The 27,385-nt window shown below is 41.6% G+C and overlaps 1 protein-coding gene across 1 annotated transcript in view; it reads left to right on the forward strand.

Annotated features, from left to right (window-relative positions):
• The window catches only part of CUX1 (cut like homeobox 1), a 357,714-nt gene that overhangs the window by 210,076 nt on the left and 120,253 nt on the right, over positions 1 to 27,385 (forward strand). Inside the window, 6 exon segments of the mRNA XM_040423522.1 lie at positions 5,479 to 5,527; positions 9,230 to 9,328; positions 11,439 to 11,627; positions 16,023 to 16,081; positions 19,563 to 19,611; positions 20,429 to 20,525. Of these exon segments, the coding sequence (XP_040279456.1) occupies positions 5,479 to 5,527; positions 9,230 to 9,328; positions 11,439 to 11,627; positions 16,023 to 16,081; positions 19,563 to 19,611; positions 20,429 to 20,525 (542 nt within the window).

Consider the following 27,385-nt stretch of genomic DNA (forward strand, 5'->3'; position numbering starts at 1 on the left):
TATTAACACTTGTATTTTTCAAACATTCTTTGCAGCATTTTTTCCACACTTGCCTGAAACTTATACACAATAGTGTATATCAAGAAATATTTTCTCTGTGATCAGCCATATCCCATTCCTTCTTCTCACCGACTAGTGGCTGGAGCAGCAGCCTCTCTGCTGCAGTAGTTTTGCTAAGCTCTACCCCCTTGGCTGGCCTCCAGCTGAAGATGTACAGATCATAATAAAATGAACCTCTGTGTTCCCTGCAGGATTTCTATAGGACTGTGAGCTTTAGGGTCATGAACAAGATGCTGCAGACTGACAAAGAGTGAGGCAGCTATATTTCCTGTTTATTTTAGGATTCATTTTTAGCTTAAGGCAACTGTACATTGCCCGATGGAGTAGATGATTGTCAGGAAGGAAGTGTTCCCTTCTCAACAATCGCTTGGTCGTCAGTGGAGGAGAAAGCTGCATTTACATGGAGCGATCTCCACAGTATGGGGAGGAGTGATTGCTAATGCCATTGCTCGTCCTCGTACAGAATCATGATGATTTAGGTGTCCACACGAATGAGCCTATTACCCGATGAACGATCGTTTCGCTCATTCATTATTAATCGGAGGCAGCTTTATCATTGATAGTTGCTAGAGATGTTAAGTGTTATTCTTCAGTTTTTCTTCACTCATGTAAAAAAATGCAATCCTGATGAAAAAAATAAAAAAAATCTAACTCAAATGATTCAACTTTCATGCAAAGCAATCAGTTTTTCACTGAACAGACCCTGACACATTCCATATAGTTCATGTGCAAGAGGCTTTCGTGTGTATTTTATAGTCCCATGCTTCATTCACAAATCTGGTTGCCAGTGGATTCAGTTCACATTCCTCAAAGCTCTTTGAATATTTAGGGTTCAGGGCTTTTGGTATCAGATAGTCCTTTTTTGTTCAGTTGGACAGGTCAAACGCTATATGTATGTATATATATATTTATATAAAATATAGTTTTATATATACGGTACTTTTATATATGTATGTATGTGTGTATATATAAATATATATATATATATATATATCTTAAAGGGAACCTGTCACCGGGATTTTGGGTATAGAGCTGAGGACATGGGTTGCTAAATGGCCGCTAGCACATCCGCAATATCCAGTCCCCATAGCTCTGTGTGCTTTTATTGTGTAAAAACACAGATTTGATACATATGCAAATTAACATAAGAGTCATATCTTACTTGTGTGACCAGAGAAGAGTCATATTTTCAAGCTCTGACTCATCTCAGGTTAATTTGCATATGTATCAAATCGGTTTTTTACACAATAAAAGCACACAGAGCTATGGGGACTGGGTATTGTGGATGTGCTAGCGGCCATCTAGCAACCCATGTCCTCAGCTCTATACATCAAATCCCGGTGACAGGTTCCCTTTAATATAATCCATCTTAATAAATATCTTACTTTATAAATTTTCAATATGTATGAGGCAGCAAGCCTAAAATGGAGCAGTTTCAATTTAAGCAGAGTTATCTTTTGGGGTAATAAACCATTTAGTGACGCCATCTTTACTACCTTATCATAAATAACCCAGGTCAGATAGAAGTACTTTTATCACCTAAAGATAAGATTCCCTTGCACTGTAAATAGAACATGATATACAATGTGTCACTGATAATCCCTTGTGCCAATTTAAAGAAGAAATTATCAGTCGAAGCAAATGATAAAAAGGAGTTGTAATGATAATTTAACAGACCCATCATAGTTGACAGATAAAAGGTTGTTCAGCTATAATAAGGATTGTGCATCATAGGAATGTTAACTACAACTAATAATTAAAGGCACATTTACACTGTCCGACCTAGCAGGAAATTATCGGAAAGGAACCATTACTTCCCGATAAATGCCTGATCTTCAGTGGAGGTTAGAGCTACATTCAACTCCACTGTATGGGCCGAGCAATGGCTTCTGCAATCACTGGTCCTCATACAGAGTCATTGTTTTTTGGCAGCAGATCCCTGTTGCACAGCACTATCTGCTGCCCAGAAACGATGATTTAGGTGCCAGCATAAACGTTTTCAGCCGATGTACAACAATTTGCTCGGTCATTGGATTATTGGTGGCATCTTTAGAAAGGCCAATTATTGTGAAGTAGCGTTCATACTAATGTACATTCCTGATAATCACCTAACCCTGACAATCTGTAGATCCCTAAGATTGCTATTTTCTAGGGACTGATCCCTAAAAATATTCTACTGTAAGTTTTAATAGTTGATATTTGCCATTGTCTAAGGCCCCTTTCAGATGAGCGAGTATTCCGAGCGGGTGCAATGTGTGATGCGAACGCATTGCGCCAGCACTGAATCCGGAGCCATTTATTTCAATGGGTCTGTGTACATGAGCGTTGGTTTTGCATGAAAATCGCAGCATGTTCTATATTCTGCATTTTTCACGAAACGCTGGCCCCATAGCAGTGAATGGGGCTGCATGAAAATTGCATCGCATCCGCAAGCAAGTGCGGATCGGATTTTCACGTATGGTTGCTAAGAGATGTTTGTATACCTTCAGTTTTTTATCACGTGCGAGCAAAACGCATTAAATCGCATTGAACCCGCGCGATAAAACACGAACACGATCGCAGGCAAAACTGAATGAACTTGCTTGCAAAATCGTGCATTTTTCACTGAACGCATCCGGACCTATTCCGCTCACGCTCGTCTGCAAGGGGCCTAAATCTTAACTGGGTTGTCTCATGAAGAATTACAGCCTGACTTCAGGTGCGGCATCCCTTTTAAAAGATTGGACAACTGGACCAGCTATACCACCTCGACTATATCCACTTATGGTGAACTGATTTTTAAGTAAAAAAAAAAAAGAAAAGCTAAACAAACCTTTCCATTGTGGGGGAGGGGGGGTGTTAGTCCAGTTGCTAATACAAACTCTTTTTGTCTATGATCTCCCTTAGTAGTGGATTTACAAAGGATAAACTGTGCTCTTCTATTAGAATATCCTCCGATCTGACCAAAATAGGACACAACTGTTGGCCAGTATAAAAAAAGAATTACATTTTGTTAAAATGTTTATTAGCAGGAAAATCATTTAAAATACCAATAGAAGTTCTGGTTTGAATATGAAACATGAATAGAAATATTTATACATGTAGAGATTAAGATGAATTCATATTTACAGTGTGGATCTATAATTAGGAGCTGTTTTGAGCAGAGCTGCACTTCTTAAACAAGAGGCCTGGAATATAAACAGCTGCAATTACCCTTTGCCGAGATGGACACATCGAAAAGAGCTCCACGTAATTCTGTGCGCCATTTTCAATGACACAAATAGTGTTAGTTTAGTTCCTGCTGAACATGTGTTTAGATTGGATGCCTAGAATCCCTATTGGACTGACTGAAATATTAGGCTATATACTCTATATCTATCTATCTATCTATCTATCCACTATAATCATAGTCATTGACTGACTAGACTTAAAAGGGGCCACACAAAATAATCACAATCCCATCAAGAAATGTGTCCAAACCCAGTCATAAACTAGACCAGTGATCACTCTAAAAATATCCTTTATTCAATAATATTAAAAAGTCATACATAAAAGCATGTGAAGGAAACCACATAACACTGGTGAAAAATAGTAGGAGTGGGAACTGAAAATAGTACACAGCCACAGTATACATATCCCATAGCACAATGAAACAATCAGGGTATCCTCCTGATCTATTAGGTACTTTACAACACCGGACACATAAGTCATTGTTCCATAGAACATTCAACTATACAGTAACCTTCAAGATATCAACACAGTCTTGATAAAGTAGCACCTATCCACACCAGTGACCCTCACTCATACAACTCGTTTTGCAAAGGTGCTTCATCAGGGGACACAAAGCACGTTTGTGAAACCTGTTCACCAATGTTATGTAGATTCCTTCACATTCTTTTGTGTATGACTTTTTAATATTATTGAATAAATGATATTTGTAGAGTGATCATTGGTGTAGTTTATGACTGGGTTTGAACACATTTCTTTGATAGGATGTTTATAATCATAACCATGGTACAGATAGAACAGATCTTAATATAGAGGACAAGAGTAACATTACCAAAAGAAATATTTGGATAGATAGAAATGTTTTATTTACTCTTTCTACTTGTACATCAGTGTATCGTGGGTATGAGAATTAAAGTGCCGCAAGGTGTTTTGTCTAGAATTACACTGCAGCCCTTTCAGACACTTCAGCACACACAGAGAAAAAGAGATCCTGCTTCTGTATCTCTTTGTAGCACACCCTCAGGACCAGCAGCAGCATGGATGGCATTATACAGCAGTACTTTGCAGTGCAGCTGTGAATCCAGCACTGGGGTGAGATAGAAAACATATTAGAGCCAGCAGCTTCATCTTTGTGTCTCTAGGTTTCTCTCTGCAGCTGATTCCTCTTCTTGCACCTTCTCTTTCCATATACTTCCATAGACAGCATTTCTAACTTGATCCCTCATGGAGCTGATAATCCGTCTACATCTCTGCCTCCTTGTAGATATATTTGACCAGTGAACAGACAGTGAGTGATCAGTGCAGGAGGCATGGGTAAGGGGAAGATATATTAGGTCGTTTCTGATTCTCTTGTACTATTGATTTTATAGGACAGAAAATTGAAACAATGGCTACTCTAAAGAAACTCTTGTGACCATGTGGAAAAAAAGTCTCTAAACTAGAGTAAACAGTGAATAGTTTGAAGGATGTCGATTTCCAATCTGTAGTTTTTTTTCTGCCCCAAATCTTTTATTAAAGGGCTTGTCTCATCTTAGACATTGGTGGCAGATCTCCAGAAGGAGACCCCCAAAGTGAGCAGAAAGTAACTGTCCCCTATTTATTTCTATGGGACTGCCAATAACAACTGAAGCAATAACTGAGCACTGGTTCAGCTATCTCCGGCAATCCCTCAGAAGTGACTGGAGCAGTGGCCGCGCTTGCTCTCCATTCACACAAACCAATGTTACCTTTCTACTCCCTTGCATTCTGTCACAGTGCTCTCGGAAATGGGCCATGCAGTGCATTGAGAGAACTCCTGAGCCTGTGCACACAATGAAGCCTGTTTGTCATTTTATATTTTCGGGGGATAGGGGCAGGAGGTTCGAAGGGGACAGAGTCTCTTTAGGTGATGTTTAAAAGTGTTTATAAGCTGCAGGGTTTAATATCTGCAGAAAGTGGATGAAATTGAAATAAATCTCATCTGCACGCCGTGGTAAAATTCAGGCGGAATCCACAGGGCAATTGCCTGCTTTGCGCATTTTAATTTCGCAACATGTCAACCTATACTGTGGATTTTTCCCACACATTTCACTCATTGCAATGCTCATGCAGATGACACTGGTCCGCTGCAGCAAAAGAAGTCCCCTGTGGACATGCCCTTGATATTTTTCTTTGCCTTGACTTGAGTTTACCAGCCTTTCTTATCCGGGTTTTTCTTTTTCCTCTCTCTAGGGCCGATGAGGTTGAAATGATCATGACCGACCTTGAAAGAGCCAACCAGGTAATGCTTCCAGTCTTTTAGCTGAATGTAATTGTCTCGTGTCACCGTGATTCAGGAACCTCATTTCAACTGCTAGAAGACAAAATGTGTGTACATGGAGGCTATTACAGTCAGCACTAGTAGACGCATGTTCCAGGCGCAGGTGAGGAGCTGGATCGTGGCCACCTGTCATCACGTTTGTTTCTTTTGGGCAACTTCCAAGTCAAAAAAAGAAAACATTAAAACTCTGCTTTATTATATGTCTACACTTTAGAGAGAGAGAGGATATTGTACATTCAGTAATAATTCCTTAAAGAAATGAAACGGCATTGAAATTTCATTATAAGATGATCGCAGTGTTAAAAGCCTTCTAATGCACACCATAATAACATGCTGAGAAACTTGTCCTGGACTATGCTCTAGACTGGAGTTATTTGCCTCTGGTTTGGCATGCACACATTTGCTTTTGTCCAAGAAGGATTTGTAGTCCTAACCAAGGTCTTTGGCAGGCGAGCGCTGTACATGACGTTTTGATTAAGCACATCTTTTGGGAGTGGAAGCTCATTCTGAAAAGCACTGGGATCTGGGCTTTCTGTGAATGGATTTTATGTATTAGGACTGTGACGTACTCCATGAACACGTACTTTTCGTTCAGAAGTCTACTTACATTTTTTTTTTTTGCTTTTGATGGGGTCAACATGAAAGCAGTCCCAGTGTCATGTCCAATGGGTAAGAGTGGAGTTACTAGTAACTCATTATAAAATTGCCCATTTCCTATAAAATAGCATTCATTTCCAGGGCAGTCAATTCTTTATTTTTAATGGTTTCTTCTTGGCCAAGACCTGTGGAATATTTGCCTGCTATACAGAAGTAGTGAAGATGCAGCAACAAGCAGTCGGCAGTATATCTACACAGAACACGACTGATGTAGGCCATAGACTTCCAATTCTCATGGTCCCAGAGATCAGAGCAGTTAGCAGTTATTACAGCCTGCTTAATCGATTATAAGTAATTACTTATCTTTGGGTACATTGACCCTACACGTTGCACCCCTGGTAGTAGGAAACTATTATGTCTGATAGCAGTGGCAGGAATCAAGACCATCTTCCACACATGGGTCGACCCCACCCCCCCCACCGTTTAAGCTATTTCTAGAGAAAGTCTCCTTCTTAGGCCTCCTCCACACAACCGTTTTTTTAAATTTTTTTTCAGTTTACGGGCCGTTTTTTGCGTTCCGTATACGGAACCATTCATTTCAATAGTTCCGCAAAAAAACGTACGTGTACTCTGTATGCATTCCGTTTCCGTATTTCCGTTCCGTTGAAAGATAGAACATGTCCTATTATTGCCCGCAAATCACGTTTCGTGGCTCCATTCAAGTCAATGGATCCGCAAAAAAAAATTGAACACATACGGAAATGCATCCGTATGTCTTCCGTATTGTTCCGTTTTTTTACGGAACCATCTATTGCAAATGTTATGCCCAGCCCAATTTTTTCTGTGTAATTACTGTATACTGTATATGCCATACGGAAATGAAAAACGGAACAACGGATCCGGAAAAAACGGCCCGCAAAACGCTAAAAAAAAGCCATACGGTCGTGTGAAAGAGGCCTTAATGAAGATGAACTGGGTGGAGGTGTCTTCCAAGAAGGAGATCCATGTGAAGCAGTTCTTTGAATGCTGGGTGAGCTTCATAGATATACTGCCCCTCCAGGTTAGAAGATGCATTCAGGAATGTTTTCAACTCACTTCCTGCTATCAGACGCGTGTCTTACTAAACGATCCGCCAATTTCAGGGATATGAATCTACTGGAGGGCTCAGCGGGGGTCCCTGCACGCTGCGTACTTGCTTGGGTTTTAAATCCACTGACTGTGGAGGAGAGGTGAACATGTTGGGCTACTGTTATGTTCTGCCCACCCTGCGGTTTGCGGGGTGTCCAGTTATGGTTTCTGACGTATGTTGTACTACTAATCCCCCATAACTCATCCTTTCCCCTTCCCCTTCCCCTCCACTCCCCTTTACCACCTATATGGAAAAACCGACTGATGTCGGAAGGTTGACGCAGCAGCTCCAATACATTATTCTGATTATCTATGTTGGCACTTTTTACCGATGACATGTCACTAAAAGAAATGCTGTAAAGTATTACTTATCATCTCACACTGTATGTACTCCTTGTCAACCTGAAATAAAAACATTTAAAATATAAGTAATGACTTGCATGTCAAGAATAATTTTTACCATGACCTAATATGTATGCCCCTTTTCTGGAGAAAAAAACTAAAAAATTAGACATCCCACCACTGGAACCCCCACGATTCACTAAAATGGGGGTGATCGCATGCCAGAGTCTATGGGACTGATAAAGATGGCTGACTATAAGGTCCGTGAATCACATAGTCTGCTCACGCATCCATTGACTTTAATTTGTGTATTTATACATCAGGGGTTTTTCACGATCCATGGGTCTGTGGTGAAACCACAAAAGAATGCCCTATTTTGCCAGTAATTATGGATCCCTCACACACATTATAATCTATGGCTGTGGGAAAACCATGGACATGACACGAATGTCATGTGGTTTTCACGGACCATTGGTAGGAGATGCTCTAGAAACGAATTTGCAGCCTATCAATGTCTATAGAACACGGATAAAACAGACACGTGGACCAAACGGATCCTACACGGACATCTTCACAGATGAACCCGTCATCACCGACACGGTTGTTTGAATGAGGCCTAACACTCAGCTATCTCCGTCAGTCCCATAGACGTTTAATAGAAGTGCACATGCTTTCCACATCACCTCTCCATTCAAATAGAGGACACAGGAAACCCCCATTATGGTGACCCTCTCTGATGTAGCAGCCATCACCTATCCAAACCATAATAAAAAATGCCTTCAAACTAGGGGTCCCTGTGGTCGGACCCTCTGTGATGTAGCAGTTATGACCTATCCAAACGATTGCTCCCAACCAGAATACTCCTGTAATGTTCTGATGTGTTTGCTGAAGTGCAATAAAGATCTGCCGCCATACTAATATCTCCTAGCCATCCTCTTCGTAGCCTGTGCGTCTCTGCCTCCATACAAGTGATGGTTAAGTGCAAAATGATTAAATCCATTTTATCGGCTAGTGTAACGTAATAATATTCAGCTCTGTATTACGCACAGGGCGGCTTGCCCCCTTGTTTCAGCCAGTATGGCTGCTTTATATTACCCCATCATTCCACACTTTAACCCCTTCATTGCCAGCTCCGCCACTCCATTGGCTGGCTAGAATCCAAACCATACCAGATTAAAAGGTTCCTACCGTGCCTCCCTCTATGAGCCATTCCCACAAGTAGTTCTGGAATGAAATCATTCTCGGCATGAGTACAGAAATAAATTGAATAAAAAAGATTCCATTTCTCCTCATATTTATTCAGCCTGATAAATTCAGTGGGCTGCAGCATTAACAGCAGCAGGGGATTCCTTGCTTCTAGCGTTAAATTACTGTCATAATCGCTCAATTATTTCTTCCTTGTACTGTTTAAAATAAAAATCCATCACTTTCCAGTTTTTTTTCCTCCTTCCCCCCCTAACATTTATTAGGTTGAGTGTTTAGGAAAATCAATTATAGTCAGCCGGGCATGAATTGATGAATGTTCTCAGATTAATTGTCAGTTGTTAAAATGAATGTATTTCTCTCTTCACCTTTTTTTTTTCTTCCTCCCTTCAGAGAGCAGAGGTGGCACAGAGAGAAGCAGAGGCCTTAAAGGAGCAGCTCTCCTCAGTTGACAAATCTCTCGACCATGCCTCGCAGAAGCCGCCTGATACGGTGAAAATCCACTTTATGATTCTGCTTACTTGTAGCCGCTGTGATGATATCTTGACTGTTGAGCTGTCAATCAGTCATCATACCAAGTTTTCTCTTAGTAATAGGTTGTATTTGATACAACGCAGTGAGTAATATCCAACCAAGATTACAGGTCAACTCCACCTTTAGCAGAACTTCCCACTTAGGGTCCATTCACACGTCCGTAGTGTATTGCGGATCCGCAAATTGCGTATCTGCAATACACCCGGCCGGCATTCCCCCATAGAACTGCGGACAAGAATAGGACATGTTCTATTTTTTGCGGAGCCGCGGCCCGGAAGTTCGGGGCCGTGGCACAGAAATGTGGATGCGGACAGCACACTGTGTGCTGTCCGCATCTTTTCTGTCCCCATAGAGAATGAATAGGTTTGCACCCGTTCTGCAAAATTGATGCGGACCCATTTGCGGACGTGTGAATGGTGCCTTAAAGACCTTCTTACTCTGCCCAGGTATTAGCACAATTTCCTTATTTCCAAGTGATCATCATAATTGGGCAGCATGAATGGAGGAAAAGATTCACAATGAGTAAAAAAGCTTTCATTTATCTTCAATTTTTATTGATTGCATCGCCATAAAGGTTTTGTTACCAAAAACACAATCGGTAAATGCCACTTTATAGTAGGCATTGCTGACTGGCACACAGATCCTGTAAAAGCCGTCACTAGGCCACAATAATGCTCCTTCCCCCAGCTGGGAAAAAGCTTGGGAAATCTGCTCTCGGACTGATATTACAGAGGTGGTTTTTTGGAGAGGTTTCGGGGGCGTAGCTATAGAGGAAGCCGGGGAAGCGGCTGCTTTGGGGGCCCAACTCAGAAGGGGCCCACCCAGGAGGAAGATAAAAATTATTTGTCTGGGCCCCCTCAACATAACATTATATGCAGAGACACTGTATGAAATGGAGGGAGCGGCTGCTGGGCCTCGTCTGAGAGCGATCTTGACTAGCCACAGGAGTGGGGGTTGCGCAGAAGTTGCTGGGGGCCACATTCAAAAATTTGCTGTGGAGCCCAGTCATTTCTAGTTACGCCAATGGATATGAACATGTTTATATCATAAATGCAGTCAGACAAACTTTCAAATCGAACTTAGTAAAATTGTATATGACACTGTGTTTTAGAACGTAAGCTGGAAGCTATATGACTGTTGTTGGTGTTTTTCACATGTTATCCTAAGTATTTTCTGTAGTGATTGTTCAAAATAAGGCTATTGTTCCGCTGCTGTCATAGGCTCAGCAGTTCCTTGAGATTTGACAGAAAGAATAGCGCAGCATGCAGAGCTAGTCATCCTGTCAAAATGACAGACTCCATATTTGGACCCATAATGGATAACTATTACTATTTAAATTAAATTCCTTGTCACCAAACATACAGGAGAATACAGCACTACATACCCAGTGACATCTCCCCTGATACAGATGTATAATTATCGCCACACAGAATAATTGTGCCCAGTGAATAGTGCCTTAAACATAGTATCCCCAAAAATAATTGTGTTAAGCTGATAGTGTGCCCAAAATGATGATGATTCTCTCCCAGAGTGCCCTTGGAAGTAATAGGGTCCCAACAGTTCCCACTATAGTAGTAATGTCCTTCATAGTGCCAATGCAACAATGCGTTTGTAAAGCCTTCAGACCCTTTCATTTTTTCCACATTTTATTATGTTGTGGCCTTGTGCCAAAACAAAAAAAATATAAGTTTTTCCCCATCATTTTGCACTTAATACCCCATATCAACAAAGTAAAAACAGCATTTTCGAAAAATCTTTGCTACTTTATTAGAAAGGTAAAACTAATGTCATCATGTTCCCGATAGTCCCCCAGTAGTAATAATTCACCTTATAGTGCCCCCAATAGTAATAAATCCCACCACAGTGCCCTTCCATAGTTATAAAGCTCACCATAATGCCCCAAGTAGTAATAAAGCTCCCACATTGTGGCCCAGTAGTAAATATTCCCCATTATAGTCATATAATCCATATACAGTCTATGGTCATATGTCTGCTTTAATCTTTTGAATAGATGTCCTAATTTAGTAGTTTCATAATGTAATTCTCCTGTCTCTTTGCCTTCAAACAGGATCAGACGACGGAGGGAACAGGTCACTCCAATATGGAAGTTGAACTTGCCGCAAAGGAGCGTGAAATAGCCCAACTTGTGGAGGACGTGCAGAGGTTACAGGCCAGTCTTACAAAGCTCCGTGAAAACTCCGCTTCTCAAATATCTCAGCTTGAACAGCAGCTAAACACCAAGAACAGCACTCTTAAAGTAAGTCCTGCTGAACAGTGATGGCGTGTTCGCGGGTGAACAATGCGAACTGGCCATCACTGCCGCTGAATAGGTCTGTAATACTGGAGCTGCCTAGTCTACATTTGTTAAGGGTGACACGGCGGATAGTTTAGAAAAGGGCTTCTCAACCTTTTTCTACTGCGGTCTCACCAGAAAGAAGATGGTAATGTCTGGGGCTTATCACCCATGGTCAAAGTCCATGCTGAAATTAAAAAAATATTGCTCAATTTATCTTTTATTTGTCTGCTGACCTCTGTATAATGTTAAAATATACCCAAATGAGCAGTCAGATATGATGCTAAACCAGAGATTGCTGCAGCCAGAGAAAGGCCTGTGCAGCTTATGGTCACTTTTCTGAAAACTGCCTTCCTAGCTAAGCCTCACCACTGACCAGGTTCACCTCACATATTACAAAGGACTGGTTTAGATTATTACTGCATAGCTGAATCTACTCTAAGCTGCCTGTACACACTAGAGAGAAATCTGCTGAAGTGGTCTGGTACCAAAAAAAAAAAAGCAGACTGGCCATACACATGAGAAACGTTGTCGAAACTAGCCAATACCAATAGATTCCGTAGGTGATCTCCTATATATAGTAAACTCTCACCTGTCCCCAGACAACCGATGTCCGAGAGGGGGATTGGTCATGTTGGCTTCTTAATATGTCTCATCCTTTTCTCCCCATAAGTTGCTGCCAGAGGTGTGTGTCAGTGGTATATTGTCCTATCTAATGTGTACGGCCAACTTCAGGTTACATAAATGATAGCCTAAACAGCAAGATCAATTTTTAAGTGGCATCTGGTTCTGGAGAGCTTTAAAGTGTACCTAAACTTACAAGAAATATTTTTTAAACTGTCGGAAATATCCCAGTAATCATTTTTGTAATATCAATTTCTTTGATTGATTTTATTGTTCTACAAGCAAAAGTTGCCCCCGAAGTTCAGGTCTACTTGAAGCGCTCTTCACTGCAGCACATACAGAATCCATACACCATAACCATGTATGCGGTGTATGGATGCTTCCACAATATGCTCTGCAGTGAGCTCTGTACTGGCAGGAGTACCTCTTGCTGTGCCTGCCTGTGCCTTCCACTGAAACCTGTGCCATAGAACATCAGTGCAGGTTACCCTGCACCGATGCGCTATGCCAGGCCTTAGCGGAGCCAAGCGATGACAGCCAGGAGCAGCTCCTGTCTGTCCTAGCTCAGCTCCGCTAAAGCCTGGCATAACAGCACTTTGGTGCAGGGTATCCTGCACTGATGTTCTATGGCACAGGTTTCAGTGGAGGGCACAGGCAGGCGCAGCAGTGTGAGCTTATACCTGTCCTCACGGGGCTCCCTTAAGCCTGGCATAGCAGTGATGTTTCAGCAGAGGGCAGGAGCAGTGGTGTGTGCCCCTGCCAGTACAGTGCTCACAGCAGAGCATATTGCAGGAACCAGAATACATACAGCGCATACATGGTTATGGTGTATGGAGTCTGTATGTGCTACAGTGAAAAGCGCTTCAGGAAGGCCTGAACATCTAGGGCCACTTTTGCTTGTAGAACTATAAAATCTATAAAGTATATTACAAAAAATATTACTAGGGTATTTCTCAGTGTTCAAAAACATTTTTCTACAAAGTTTAAGTACACTTTAAATCTCTGCTCGGATTGGAGACTGCTGCGGGAAAAGCACAGTGGTGGGGTGGAATTGGTTATCAATCTTTCTCTTCCATGGTAGACACGCTGAGCATTGGAGAACTGACATTAATCTTTATTACCCCGCAGAATCCAGTGTTGCTGCACAATGTGCATCTTCACATGCATACCAGATAATTCCAGCCATCAAGAAATTGTGCTCAATGAGTCGTCTCTAATAGACTGTGTGTTTTAGAGGCACGCACACAAGCAAAGCCTCTCGATCCCTCTGAATCTTTTATTCTGTGCTGCATGCATCACTAGAGCCAGCTTTGCATACGTCCACATCCTTTGATAAATGATGTCACCAAAAATTTGTCTCGTGTTCTGAGCATGGAAATAAATTGCTGCCATGACATGCAAGCTGGAGCGCAAATGTCAGGGCAGCATTATATCAATATAATAGGGCAGGTTCTGCATTATATTTTAAGCTCTATATATACAGTAATAATTTGCAATAAATAAGTATCTTATAGCCATGCATAAGCCACGCAGTAATACATACATCCCACCTATAGTGTTGCTGTTAGGCAGGCTTAGGCTATCTGAGGGACAACATATCGTCGGTCGAATAGATAGAATTAAGAAATGTAGAAGGTGCCCATATACATCATCTGAATGTCAGACGCACCCATTGATTTTGGCAAGGCTGGCCAATACGTATGGGTGCTTTCTGATTCTCCCCCGACACGAGACATTGGGGAAAGAAGGGCCATGCATGTTGGATTTCAACATGCCTGATTCCTTTGTACTATTAGGAGCACATGCATGCTCGGTTGAGTGTATGGCCATCATCGGGCTGGTCTCACACAGTCATAATTCTGCCACAACAACTGCAACCTATTGAACAAAATGTATGGTGCTCTACATCCAGATCAGTAGGACTACGCAATGGGGGCTATTACCCGGTGCTGTTTGCAGCCGTATGACAACCACATGAAACTTAAGGGTAGAGAAAAGGAGAGAATATGATATTTTAGGCGCTTGTCACTGTTGTAATGCAGCCGATTTACTACTGCCTTCCTGCTATGCTGGGGATTGTGGTTCTTAATGTTGTAAAACCAAACCTGCTTTAGATGTTTATGAATGTCTTCTAGGAACTAGGCCTATTTAGCTTACAAGTATCTGTGCTATTGTTCTATTCCATTGTTGTCTAGTAGCAAAACATACAGTAGATCCTGTAATCCAATTGTAGGCGCCAGTTAAAGCTTACATTGCTGTCATATTTTGCGGATGTGTGTAGGCTGTTACTTTAAATAGGTAGATGTATACGTCTGAAGCCACGCAGGGCCTTTACAATTCATTGTTCCTCTGTCCCCCCTCCCCCGCCCTTAATATGCGGGACATGCCTTTCTCCATCAGTGGCCATTTCCATATGCCCTCTATAGAGAAGAGGTTAATGTACTATATTTTTAACAACTGTTTTCAGGCACCCCGTGTCATTCTGTGGGATCTGAATAACAGTTCGTTCTGCTCCATACATCTTGGCATGCGAATGGATCCCAGATGTAGGCCTTCCCTAGCACCATTAAAATCACATTAACAATTTAAGTAGAGAATTCATAGTGACATTTGTTTGCTATAATATGTAATGTGTCTTGCAGCAACACCGCATTGTATAATTATCAATCATTCTCACTGTTGGCACTGGAGGACTGAAACTGCAGCGTCACTAGTCAAGATGCAAATCAGTCAAGACTGTTCTCAGAAATGTTGAATTCACATTTTTTTCGTGAATGTGTGCAGGCAATAAATTGCACTTAAGAGTGCTGTTCAAGAATTTGAAAAAAGCACTACTTGCGTTACAGATCCCCGCCACTCCTGTATCAATACTGTCCAGTCCCCTGCTGCCTCCTGGTCCAGAGATGACGTTTGACCCTCCGGTGAGGGCTGCAGCCTCCTCACTGCATAGCAAGCATAGCACTGTCCATTGGATAGTGGCTGTGCTTGGTATTCACGGCAATGGGGCTGAGCTGCGCCTCAGCATGCGACCGATGAATGTGACGTCACTGGCCTGGGAAGAGGGTGCGGTGTTCCCCAGAGTTCCGCAGCTTCTTCAAACAGCTGATCAGTGGGGGTGCCAGGGGTGAGACCCCTGACTTACAGATTGGGTAAATAGATCTGGATAGATCTGGGCAGAGACTTAAAGCAAGTTACTTAAAGGGTTGTCCACTTTTGACAATTTATTTTTGTTATAGGGGGCCCATGAAAATATACTGCTGTGGACCCCAGCGATCATGTGGGGCAGGCTGACGGCAAGTGTTCAGTTCTCCTGCAGTGCCTCCACAGGGGAAATGAAACAGTTAATGGTGCTGTGTAATACACGGATAGACCAAGTCCTCCAGGGAGACTCCAGCAGCTCTCTGCACTGGCTAGTTATTGTACATTGCAAACGAGGGACCACCCTTGATAAATTCAGGATGCCTGAATAGAGTATTTCAAAATGGGTTTTCTAACATGGACAGCCCAATGTAATACATAAGAGACCATCTTCACACTCCATGTCTGATGTGCTGTACACTATACAGTAAAACAGTTTGGTGTAATTATTGTATTTATTATTTTGTATTTCCTGTTTCATTTTTAAGACTGTGGCAGATATTATAAGTTACTGGATACAGTGGCAAATATTATATATTCTTATTGGAATAATTTGCTATTTTTTTTTTAATTGTGATTTTCTTTTTACATATTCAGCAACTTGAAGAAAAACTTAAAGTGCAGGCGGACTATGAAGAAATTAAAAAGGAGCTCAAGTATGTGTCTTAATCCAATTTGTACAGTCTTATTCCTTTACAGAAAATTGTTTCCAAAGGAAATGCTGATTTGGAAATGGCAGAAATGTCTGATCATTGGGATCCAACCATTGGTACTCCTACCAATTCTGACAATGTAATAACTTGTAAAGGGGCTGTGACACATGGACATGATGTCACAGGCCGAGGAAGAGGGTGCAGTGATTACCCAAGCATCCTGGCCCCCTCTAACAGCTGATTTACAGGGGTGTCAGGAGTCAGACCCCCACCAATAATATATTGGTGACCTATTCCATAGGTCATCAAAAGATGAGTCCTGGATAGTTAAATAAAAATATTTTTGCATCGCCGCTCCCCAAGACCCATAACTTTTTTTTTCATTTTTCTTTCAACTGAGCTGTGTGAGGGCTTGATTTTTGTAGTTTTTATTGTTAGCATTTTGGGGTACATACAATCTTAAAAAATGTCCGCATTACTGCAGGTTGTTAGAAATGCAGCAATCCCAAGTATGTGGAGTTTTTATTTTTGCAATTTTTTTTTATGAAAAAAGGTGTATTTTTTTAACTTTTGTTGTACAAAAACTTTCTTATTAGTTCCACAAGTCGGGCTTTGACATGCGATCCTTTGATCGCTTCTATAGTACACTGTACTACTTCTGTAATACAGTGTATTATAATGTCAGTAGAAACTGAAAGACACCTGGGCACCTGCATTAGGGTCCCAGCTGCCATGAGAAGACATTGAAACCCCGCGATCTCATTCGCGGTGGTGCCTATGCCTGATTGAGGGACCTCACTCCCTCTGCAACCACTTAGATGCTGCGGTCGCTACTGATCGCAGCATCTAAGGGGTTAAACGACCTGGATCTGCGTTTCTGCCGGTCTGGTCCATTCGAGCAGGAATCACAACTGTCATGCGAAAGCCAAGTTCCTTCTTAGACTAGGCCGCTGTAAAAAGGCCGCAGCCGACCCCTTACTGCCCACTGTAAAAAGGCATACTGGCAGCCACTAAGGGGTTAATACTATATACTTTATATAGACAATTTAAGTTTCAGATCTTGCATTCTGTATTTCAATGATATGTGGTTCCTAAGAAAGGCCTGTGTTGCACTTACCCTTTCTTAGTGATTTGTTCAGGTCAGCTTGTAGCTGACTTGAATATCATCGGCCTCAAGGGTATCGTATGCTGTCCGAAAATGTAATATTATCGTCTGCATCTATTTCTCCCTGCCTTTTCCTGGTGTTCTGCCTTCCTTACCAATCCTTCTTCTTTTTATTTGACAGCTTCTTCCTGCAGCCATAAATCATTTTGTTGAAATTACATTGTGAGTGTTGGGAAAACAGTTCCTTTGCTCATAATACGCAATCTCAAAGTTACATTGAAAATGCCAGGGACTGCTGCTGACTGCAACACAGTGTGCGGGAGCGTGTGCCCTTATGAATATCGTATTACCACAGGCCATCTGCAGAAAAGCGCAGTGTTTCATCCTTTTTATAATTTATAGCCAATTACTTACATACTACTTGCTGTCCCTCTGTACACAGAAATGTGTATGTATCCACTCACATCCTTTGCCTTACTGGGGCTCCCAGTCTAATTTTCCTGGAACTCGTGTACACACTAGTGACTGATTCAATGTAAGCTCGATCAAATTGTTTGGATAACAGGCTGAACTGGATGGACGTCTATCTTTTTTCAGCCTTACAAACTACGTTATATGTTGCCTGACAGAAAGATCAAGCCAAAATATAGAATAGTGTATGACCAATTGCTCAACTCTAGTACTACACAAAGAAAAGTTCCTTTTTTATTTTGTATTTCTTTAAAGGGGTTCTCTGGACTTCAGATATTGATGATCTTCAGGAAAAGTCATCAATATCAGATCGCTGGGGGTCCTCTTCAGTGTTTGCAGGCCCGCTGTCTAGATTGTGGTGGCGGTGCAGTGTAATTACAGCTGATCCTACCATTCAAGTGACCGGGAGAGGAAGCTGTAATTACTGCACCACCACTACAAGGGTGATGGCATGAGCACCATGGACAAGGCAAGGAACTCCAGCTTACCTGGGTTGGGACACAAGACATGCCCGGATAGGTCTGAATCAGAACCGTGGAACCTTCAAATAGGTGATCAGTAGGAGTGCCAGGAGTCAGACCCCAGCTGATCTGATATTGATTGATAAGTCATCAATATCTGTATCCCGAGAACCCCTTTGAAGGGGCTGTCCAATATTTTTAAAAGTACCAGAAAACAGGGGGCTATATGAAGCAAAGAAAAAAACCTTATTCACCCTTTAAGGGCTCATGCACAGGAACGTATTTTTCTTCCGTTTTTTTACAGTTCTGAAATGACTCCGTGTGCATTCCGTTTCCATATGTCCGCATGTCCTGTTCTTCAGGCATTGTTACAATGGATCTGCAAAAAACGGATGCAATGCGGACATCACACGTATGTCATCCGTTTTTTTTGTTTAGCTTTTTGCGGATCCGTGTTTTGCAGACTGCAAAATACACACAGTCATGTGCATGAGCTCTAAATGTCCTGGCGCTCCTGCATTACCACTCTAGTCTTCACTGCCTCAATGCCTTCTGAGATCATTTACCTGACTGCTGCAGCCAACTACTGGTCTCAGTGGTCAAGTGCCCTTCATGCACTAGTGACCACTGAAGCCAATGATTGGCTGTGTTGGTCACGTGGCTGATTAATAGCTTGTGACTGTCGCAGGTCTACCAGAGCGGTGGGATATCTTTTGAATTTCCTCTTTTGATTTTAAAGATTGCAATCTCGATGACGTGCAACCAAAGTTACCGTGTAGCCCTAGTCTTACTCGCCATGGATTTTCAGGTCCCTTTCCCCAGATTATTGATGCTTCCATCTCAAGAACACTTTTATTTCATAATGAATCGATCTGCTGCTTCATCCAGAAGAATTCATGTATGTTGTATGCGGGAGACAAGGATGCTTTGAATCAATGCACAGTAACTGCAGTCACTGAATAATACGGATATTTATGTGCTGTTTAATTTGCAATATTTAGAGAATCCATTAACAATCCATGTATTATTTCACAGTCTGGTTCCTTCATGTATCCTTTAAAAGAGATTTATGGAGGGAAAAAAAAAAGATCAGCGTTATTTAACCACGACTGTTATGCAAATCTAACTCCCTTGCAGCTACACTAACAAATGTATACACTTTCTGACAGCTTCAAATGTTATATCCTTATTAACATTTAATTTTATGCCGTGATGTGGCCTGCTGGGAATGAGATATGCATTATTTAAGTGACCCATAAGAAAGATGTATTTTATCTAGGGATAGATTGCTCTTCGGGTTCATTATCTGATTATTGCGCTGCGGAGCAAGTTGAGAAAGTTACCTGGAGTTGTTTTTCTGCAATGTTGACTCTCGGAAAACTCCACTTACTACTTTCTTACAGATATGGAAAAGTAAGAAGTGACCTTTCTCTTTTGATTTTTGCAGCATCCTGAAATCCATGGAGTTTTCCCAGTCTGAAGGATCAAGTGCACAGGTATAGTCCATGCTGAGCCTGTGATAACGGGACTGCTTCTACATTGCCGCTGTTTTTTGCATCTTTTGTAAATTTTTATTTATTTTTTACAACATTTCTATGCAGATGTTTGTAGCCTCTCATATAGAGCAAATACAGTTCATTACTCCACTAGCGAGTCTTGTTTGCAACTGTTATAATTCCTTCCTTTTTTTTTACAAATTAGGTTCTGGTTATAATAGAGCCAGAACGGCTATGTCGGATCAATTTTCAGATGGATACCAACAGATCCCATTGAGATGAATGGGGTCCATCTGGGTTTCAGTATTTTTAATCATAAGAATACCCTTGCAGACTGTGGTATATTTTCTGTTCTAAATATACACAAGGGTAACTGATCAGGTAGTGTGAACAGAGGCTTAATAATGCTATGTCCAGGTTGCGTCTACTATTTTGTAAATTAAATTTTAGCATTTTAGAAATCAAAGAATGACGGCAGCAAAAAATATCTAGTCTGCCCTGTTATTTCCTTTCTATTTTCTCACTTTTATGTGGATTTTCCGACCACTGCTGGACGTTTGTTTCAAGCATCTACTACTCTTTCAGTAAAATAATATTTTCTGACATTTCTTCCGATTCCCCCCCCAGGTCATTTCAGATTTCAGGGGGGCACCCTTGTTCTCACTTTCAGTTTCTTATTAAAAACACTTCCCCTTTCTCATATGTAAAGGTTTTGATCATGTTTCCCTTTTTTCCTGGCACCTTGTAAAACCTTTCTAGTACAATGAGTAAAAGTCACATTGTTAATATGTTAATCTCCTAATACTGCCTTCTTCAGGAAGCATCAAAACCATTGGAGGTTCTGTTACTGGAGAAGAACCGCACGCTGCAGTCCGAGAACGCCACGCTGCGCATTTCCAACAGCGACCTGAGTGGTAAGTTTGTTTTGCTGACTTCAGTAAGTGACAAAAATGAATGTGCGGTGGAAAAACGGAGTTAGAGACACCTGACAGCAAGATTAATGAACAACAGCATCCGCCAGTATTGTTTGACTTGTAAGGAGTGTGAGCGGGAGAATAGAAAACATCTTGAGGACCTCCATGGCATTGTGTTAAAAAAAAAAAAAAAGACTAATTACCTTAGAAAATAGCAGTTCTGTAAGCTGTGCGACATTACAAGCTTGTTTTCTCCTCTGCCGTAGGAGGAAAGGTGGGATGATAAGAAAAGAGAGCTTGAATATGCAGCGAGAGCGCTTCTCATTGGTCTTGATTAATAGTCGTAATGAAAGAGTTGGGCAGATTCTGCCTGGACCATTATTTGGTTCCGTTTTGGTTGATGTGCATTGTCTTTAGAAAACTGGGCTGTACAGTTTGGTACTCTTTCGTCAGAGGATTTGTAGAGCCTTCTGTATAGCATGAGACGAGCGTGATATTTGGAGGATTTGTAACATTGGTTTTCTTTCATCTGCTGCATTCGGCTGCTCTCGAGTGTAAATGTTTGCTGTGGGGCCACACATTGACTTGTATTTGTATGCTGTAAGACCATGCTATCGTCCAGGATCGCACATCATAACCTAATCCTTCTATATACTGTACGATGCGGTGATTGAAGTGAAGTGCAATCATTTGTCATAGGTGTTCTCCAGGCTGCAACAAACTGTACAAGAAAGGTACAAACATGAAATGCATGTTGTTTGTTTTGGGGGCCAAGTTTGGCTTACTGAAAATTCAATTTAAAAACCTAATTGGCCCTTTTAAAAAAAAAAAAATGCACTTTTTCACTTTGTGGGGCAAACATTGCGTTTTTATTTTGGTTTTTCCCTTTTTAATCCCCCCATAATGCATTATGTTTGACCTTTCTTGTAGGGTCAGCCAGGAGAAAAGGGAAAGACCAGCATGAAACTCAGCGTCCTGCAACCTTGCCGGCCTCCCCTCCCTCTCAGTTGCTCCGCAACGCAGGGGAGCAGGTTTCCAATACTAATGGTACACACCAGTTCTCACCAACGGGTTTAAACCAAGACTATTTCAGCTCATCCATTGCAAGCCCTACTTTACCCTTGGCCTCCACGGGAAAATTTGCACTAAATTCACTTCTCCAGCGACAGCTTATGCAGTCCTTCTACTCCAAGGCAATGCAGGAAGCAGGAAGCACAAGCATGCTTTTTTCAACAGGTCACTTCAGCACAAACTCCATATCTTCCCAAAGTCCATTACAACAGCCAAGCCCGGATGTAAACGGCATGGCTCCTTCACCAAGCCAGTCAGAGAGCGCTGGGAGCGTCTCGGAAGGCGAAGATATAGACACTGCAGAAATTGCACGTCAAGTGAAAGAGCAGTTGATCAAGCACAATATTGGGCAGCGTATCTTTGGACATTATGTACTGGGACTATCACAAGGGTCTGTGAGTGAGATACTGGCCAGGCCCAAACCATGGAATAAACTAACTGTACGAGGCAAGGAGCCTTTCCACAAGATGAAGCAGTTCCTCTCCGATGAGCAGAACATCCTTGCACTGCGGAGTATACAAGGCAGACAAAGAGGTGAGTGCCACGTTCCTAAAGTCTACATGGTCTTCCTAATCATTTCCAACACCTCACACTTCCAGAATACTTCATTTTACAGCCATCATCTCCATATCCTGACACAGGCAACTAATATCTCATTTCTAGACAGTGGGTGCAGGGGTGTGCTACACATACATATTCTCACGTGTCATTAGTCAAGGCATCGTAAAACGTAGAAGGCAGGTAGTCAATCCAGCAGCCAGGACTAACCAGTTACAACCCAGAATGCTATGTACCTACAGACCCCTATTAATGTTGTGAAATTTAATGGCCCATAATTATTTAGAAATTCTGCTTTGTCAGTAGTAATGATGCGGGTAAATCCCAAAATGTGAATAGTATACTTTTTCAAATCAGATTTTTATTTTTGGAGGTTTTTGTCCCACCATTTTTGGATGAGCACTTTTAAAGATGGCTACACAAAAGCCATGTTCGGACCAGCTTCTTGTTCACTGCAGTGTCCTATGTATGTGCAGCATCACTTGTGCATACATCCTTGTTATAAACTTGTGCTTCTAGGTTCAACTTTGAGCTCCTTCTTACCTCACGTCTCTTTTAGTATAGTTTTCTGACGTTGAATAGTTGATGTGCAATATAGTGGAAGCTATCGATTCAATACAAGTCATCAAGATGCGATGTGTCCTTTTAAAGTGTTCTTCAGACCTGATAGGTACATTTAACCCAATCCCACTCTCCCCTTTATATGTCCTCCCAGGATTCTAGGAAGCTGAGATATGAAAACTTATTTGATGTGGTAGCGTTGAGGGTCACTGGTGTTTTTTGTTTTTTTTTAAAGGGTTTTTCCCGGGGTAGAATATTTATGACCTATCTGCTCGATAGGTCATCAATATCTGATTGGTTGACGATCAGCTGTTTGAAGAGGCTGCAGCGCTCCGGGGAGTACTGCGGCCTCCTCACAGCTTACCAAGCACAGGGCTGTACATTGTATAAGGACTGTGCTTAGTATTGCAGCTTGAATGGAACTGACATGCACATAGTCAATGTGACTGATGAATATGCTGTCAGTGACATAGAAAGAGGAAATGTTGCTCACCGGAGGGTCCCAGCCTCTTCAAACAACTGATCAGCAGAGAATGTAGTAGTCAGACCCCTCTCGATCATATATGGATGACCTATACTTAAGATAGGCCATCAATATTGTACTCCCAGAAATAGTTGATCAGGAAAACAAATTCACCAAAGACAACACTCTCTTAGTTTCAGGACACCAGCAAACAGCTCTCTATATCTCAGCTGGAGAACTTGGGTGTATTGCAGCTTCACCTGAATTTTTGAGTGGATTCAGACTTTAAAGGGGTATTACAGTTACTAAATGTTATCCCCCTATCTACTTAATACAGTTACTAATTGATTAGTAGGGGCCCAACTGTTGGGACCCCCATCAATCTCAGGAATGGTGGTCTAGTGGAGCTGCAGATCAGGCACGCACCCTTCTACAGTGCTGTACTCGACTGTCTCTGGCAGTCCTCTGGAGAGTGCGGTCTGACACCCAGCGATCAGTTGGTTATCCCCTATAGAGTGGAAAGTATAGCCCTTTAAATACATTGTCAAACTATATGTACCATACTATAGCATTTCTTTTAAACTATGAAGAACCAACATAAGGAAGAAATCCACAACTGTCCATTTTATAAGCAGAGGTCAGTAGCGTTAACAAATCCCTATGTTCATCATTAAAGGATCAACCTGAAATGTTATGTTCCTTATCTATAATAGGTAATAATAACCATCAACGCAATTTTCCATTTTTACCTTTAGACAGGTACATATACTTTTATGCTTTTGTTCTCTGTACATTTTGTACAAGAGCTGCACAGGGTGGTATCTGTCATTATCTCCTACATTTACCTATGATTACATGAATTTTAGTAGGAATACTCTCTGGTATGAAGGCGTTTTCTGAAGACTATGTGGGTTGTTATATCAGGTCGCTCACCCTATTTAGCTGCAGTTATTGTACCAAATCTAGAGGTACAGATAGGATTCAGGCAGTTATATCTGGTACCTGGAGGGATATTACAGCATGCAGAGGACCCCAAAGAATGCAATCGGCCATGTATGACAATAGGACAGATTCATAAAAAGTGGCTAAAAGGAAAATTCTTAGTTTTTTTTCTAGCAAAGGGCAGCAAAGACTGTTTTTCTTCAAAGAGGTTATCCCATGATTAGTATAAAATCGGACATGATATAGTACATGACAACCTCTTTCCAACAAACCTAGAACCAGCCCTGTGCCTCACATGGATCCAGAGATCTCCACATTTATTGTTCCAATTGCTCTTCTAGATTTAGATCAAGCTGGCAGCTCAAGTGGAGTGTCCTTTCTGCTGCAGCGCAGGGGGGTGTCCTTTCTGCTGCAGCTCAGGGGGGTGTCCTTTCTGCTGCAGCTCAGGGGGGTGTCCTTTCTGCTGCAGCTCAGGGGGGTGTCCTTTCTGCTGCAGCTCAGGGGGGTGTCCTTTCTGCTGCAGCTCAGGGGGGTGTCCTTTCTGCTGCAGCTCAGGGGGGTGTCCTTTCTGCTGCAGCTCAGGGGGGTGTCCTTTCTGCTGCAGCTCAGGGGGGTGTCCTTTCTGCTGCAGCTCAGGGGGGTGTCCTTTCTGCTGCAGCTCAGGGGGGGTGTCTTTCCTCCAACAACTCTCTCCCTGTCACAGCTCAGGAGGCAGTTGAAGGATGAAACTGAGCATGTGCGGCCTTCTCAGTAAGCCGGACAAAGAAATGAGGAACAAATCAAACAGCAGGTGGTGCTAAACAGATACATTTTATTGAATAACTCAGTGACTATGCTAAATTTGTAATTACATGCAATTACAAAAGTATTCAGATCCAGGTGCAGGTTTGAAAACTGTAGAATATTTTTTGTGGTACATCCCTTTTTAAGTCACTTTTTATATATCTGCCCCATGTATTTATAAGCAGTCCTCCCCCACTGGCCTATGTACATGAGTTTACCAACCACACCCAGTGCAGTGAAGCTACAAGTATGTGTTTATAGATGGATGGATGGATGGATGGATAGATGTGGGATAGATAAATAGATAGATAGATAGATAGATAGATAGATAGATAGATGGATATGAGAGATAGATGGATATGAGAGATAGATGGATATGAGAGATAGATAGATGGATATGAGAGATAGATAGATGGAAATGAAAGATAGATAGATGGAAATGAGAGATAGATAGATGGATATGAGAGATAGATAGATGGATATGAGAGATAGATAGATGGATATGAGAGATAGATAGATGGATATGAGAGATAGATAGATGGATATGAGAGATAGATAGATGGATATGAGAGATAGATAGATGGATATGAGAGATAGATAGATGGATATGAGAGATAGATAGATGGATATGAGAGATAGATAGATGGATATGAGATAGGTAGATATAGGATAGATATGGGATGGATATAGGATGGATATGGGATGGATATGGGATGGATAGATGGATAGATATGGGATAGATAGATAGATGGATAGATATGGGATAGATAGATGGATAGATATGGGATAGATAGATAGATGGATAGATATGGGATAGATAGATGGATAGATATGGGATAGATAGATGGATAGATATGGGATAGATGGATATGGGAGAGTTAGATGGATATTAGATGGATAGATAGATGGATATTAGATAGATAGATGGATGGATAGATAGATAGATGGATATTAGATAGATAGATGGATATTAGATAGATAGATGGATATTAGATAGATAGATGGATATTAGATAGATAGATGGATATTAGATAGATAGATGGATATTAGATAGATGGATATTAGATAGATAGATGGATATTAGATAGATGGATATTAGATAGATGGATGGATATTAGATAGATAGATGGATAGATGGATATTAGATAGATGGATATTAGATATATAGATAGATAGATGGATATTAGATAGATGGATAGATATTCTATTAGCGACTCTTGGGAGGCACAGCTCTGCTTTCTAATACAAGTTGGTGACGTTTTATTGGCATGAGTAAATAAATGAATGCAGAATACAGGAGCCGGTTAGTCTGATCCGGGGCAGTGACATATATACAAAACACTTATAAAATAAAATATCTGTGCTGTTTTGGCATCCTGGTTACCTGGCTACTGGATACTGACACAAACGGATGTAGCAGAGCTGAATTTGTTGTTTGGAATGGATATTTTGTGCATAATGAAAACCTAAGTGAATTAACTTGTGGAAACCCCCAGTGATATAATGATGATATCATGTGTGAAATGACAAGCTCAGCTCTGCTGCTGCATTTTTATCATGATATATTAGAATTGAGGTTGGGAGATCAATGCTGTCTCGAAGGAATAAGAGCCTCTTTTGCCCGTAGTAATCTGAATTCAGCTTTCATTTTGTAAACTGCACTGGGAGTAGGAAGTCTCTGGTCATACCCCCCATGGATCCCTCTTTTCGAGGGACAGTCCTTGCTTTTCATCCAAGTCTCTTCCTATTTGCTGCTTTAATCTCTCCCTCTCTTTTTTGACCATGGAAATAGATATATGTTGAAGGAGTCAGCATTAATCACCCATCCACAGGAGAAGTGACGAGAACAGGGGTCCCCGAGTGGCCTATCTGAATGGTACACGAGTGCGCATGTCCTCCTTCCACTGCAGCAGTCCCATAGAAAACAATAGAGCCGTGGACCAACATGCACATCTCTGCTCTATTTAAAGAGACCACTTGGAGACCCTCATTCTTGGGAATGCTGAGGGGTCACTGCAGTCATACCCGCATTGATCTGACATTTATCACCTATCCGTTGACCATCCCAAAAGTTGGGCGGTATGTCTCGGTACCCTTACAAAGAGTAGTTAGTGGGCAATTATTCCACCATCTTATGCATTCACCCACATTTCTTCATGTAACGTAGCCCATAACATTACAAAGCTGACATCCCCCCCGACTGTTTTGTTCTTACCAAACTTGTTTTTCAACAGAGAATCCAGGCCAGAACCTGAACAGACTATTTCAGGAAGTACCGAAAAGAAGAAATGGGTCTGAAGGTACGTGACAAGCAGGTGTCTCTGTGTTTGTAGCCAGCCGTTCTGCTTTCACTCTGCTCTGTGTAGTCATACTGTGGCATTTGATTCTGGCCTGGAATCTGATAGAAAAACAGCTGTAGTAAGTATAAAACACGGGCGCTCACTCTGGAGTATTACACATCAGGAGAATACTTCTGTGCGGC

Source organism: Bufo bufo, chromosome 3 (genome assembly GCF_905171765.1).
Source record: "Bufo bufo chromosome 3, aBufBuf1.1, whole genome shotgun sequence".
In the NCBI taxonomy this organism is placed as follows: Eukaryota; Metazoa; Chordata; class Amphibia; order Anura; family Bufonidae; genus Bufo; species Bufo bufo.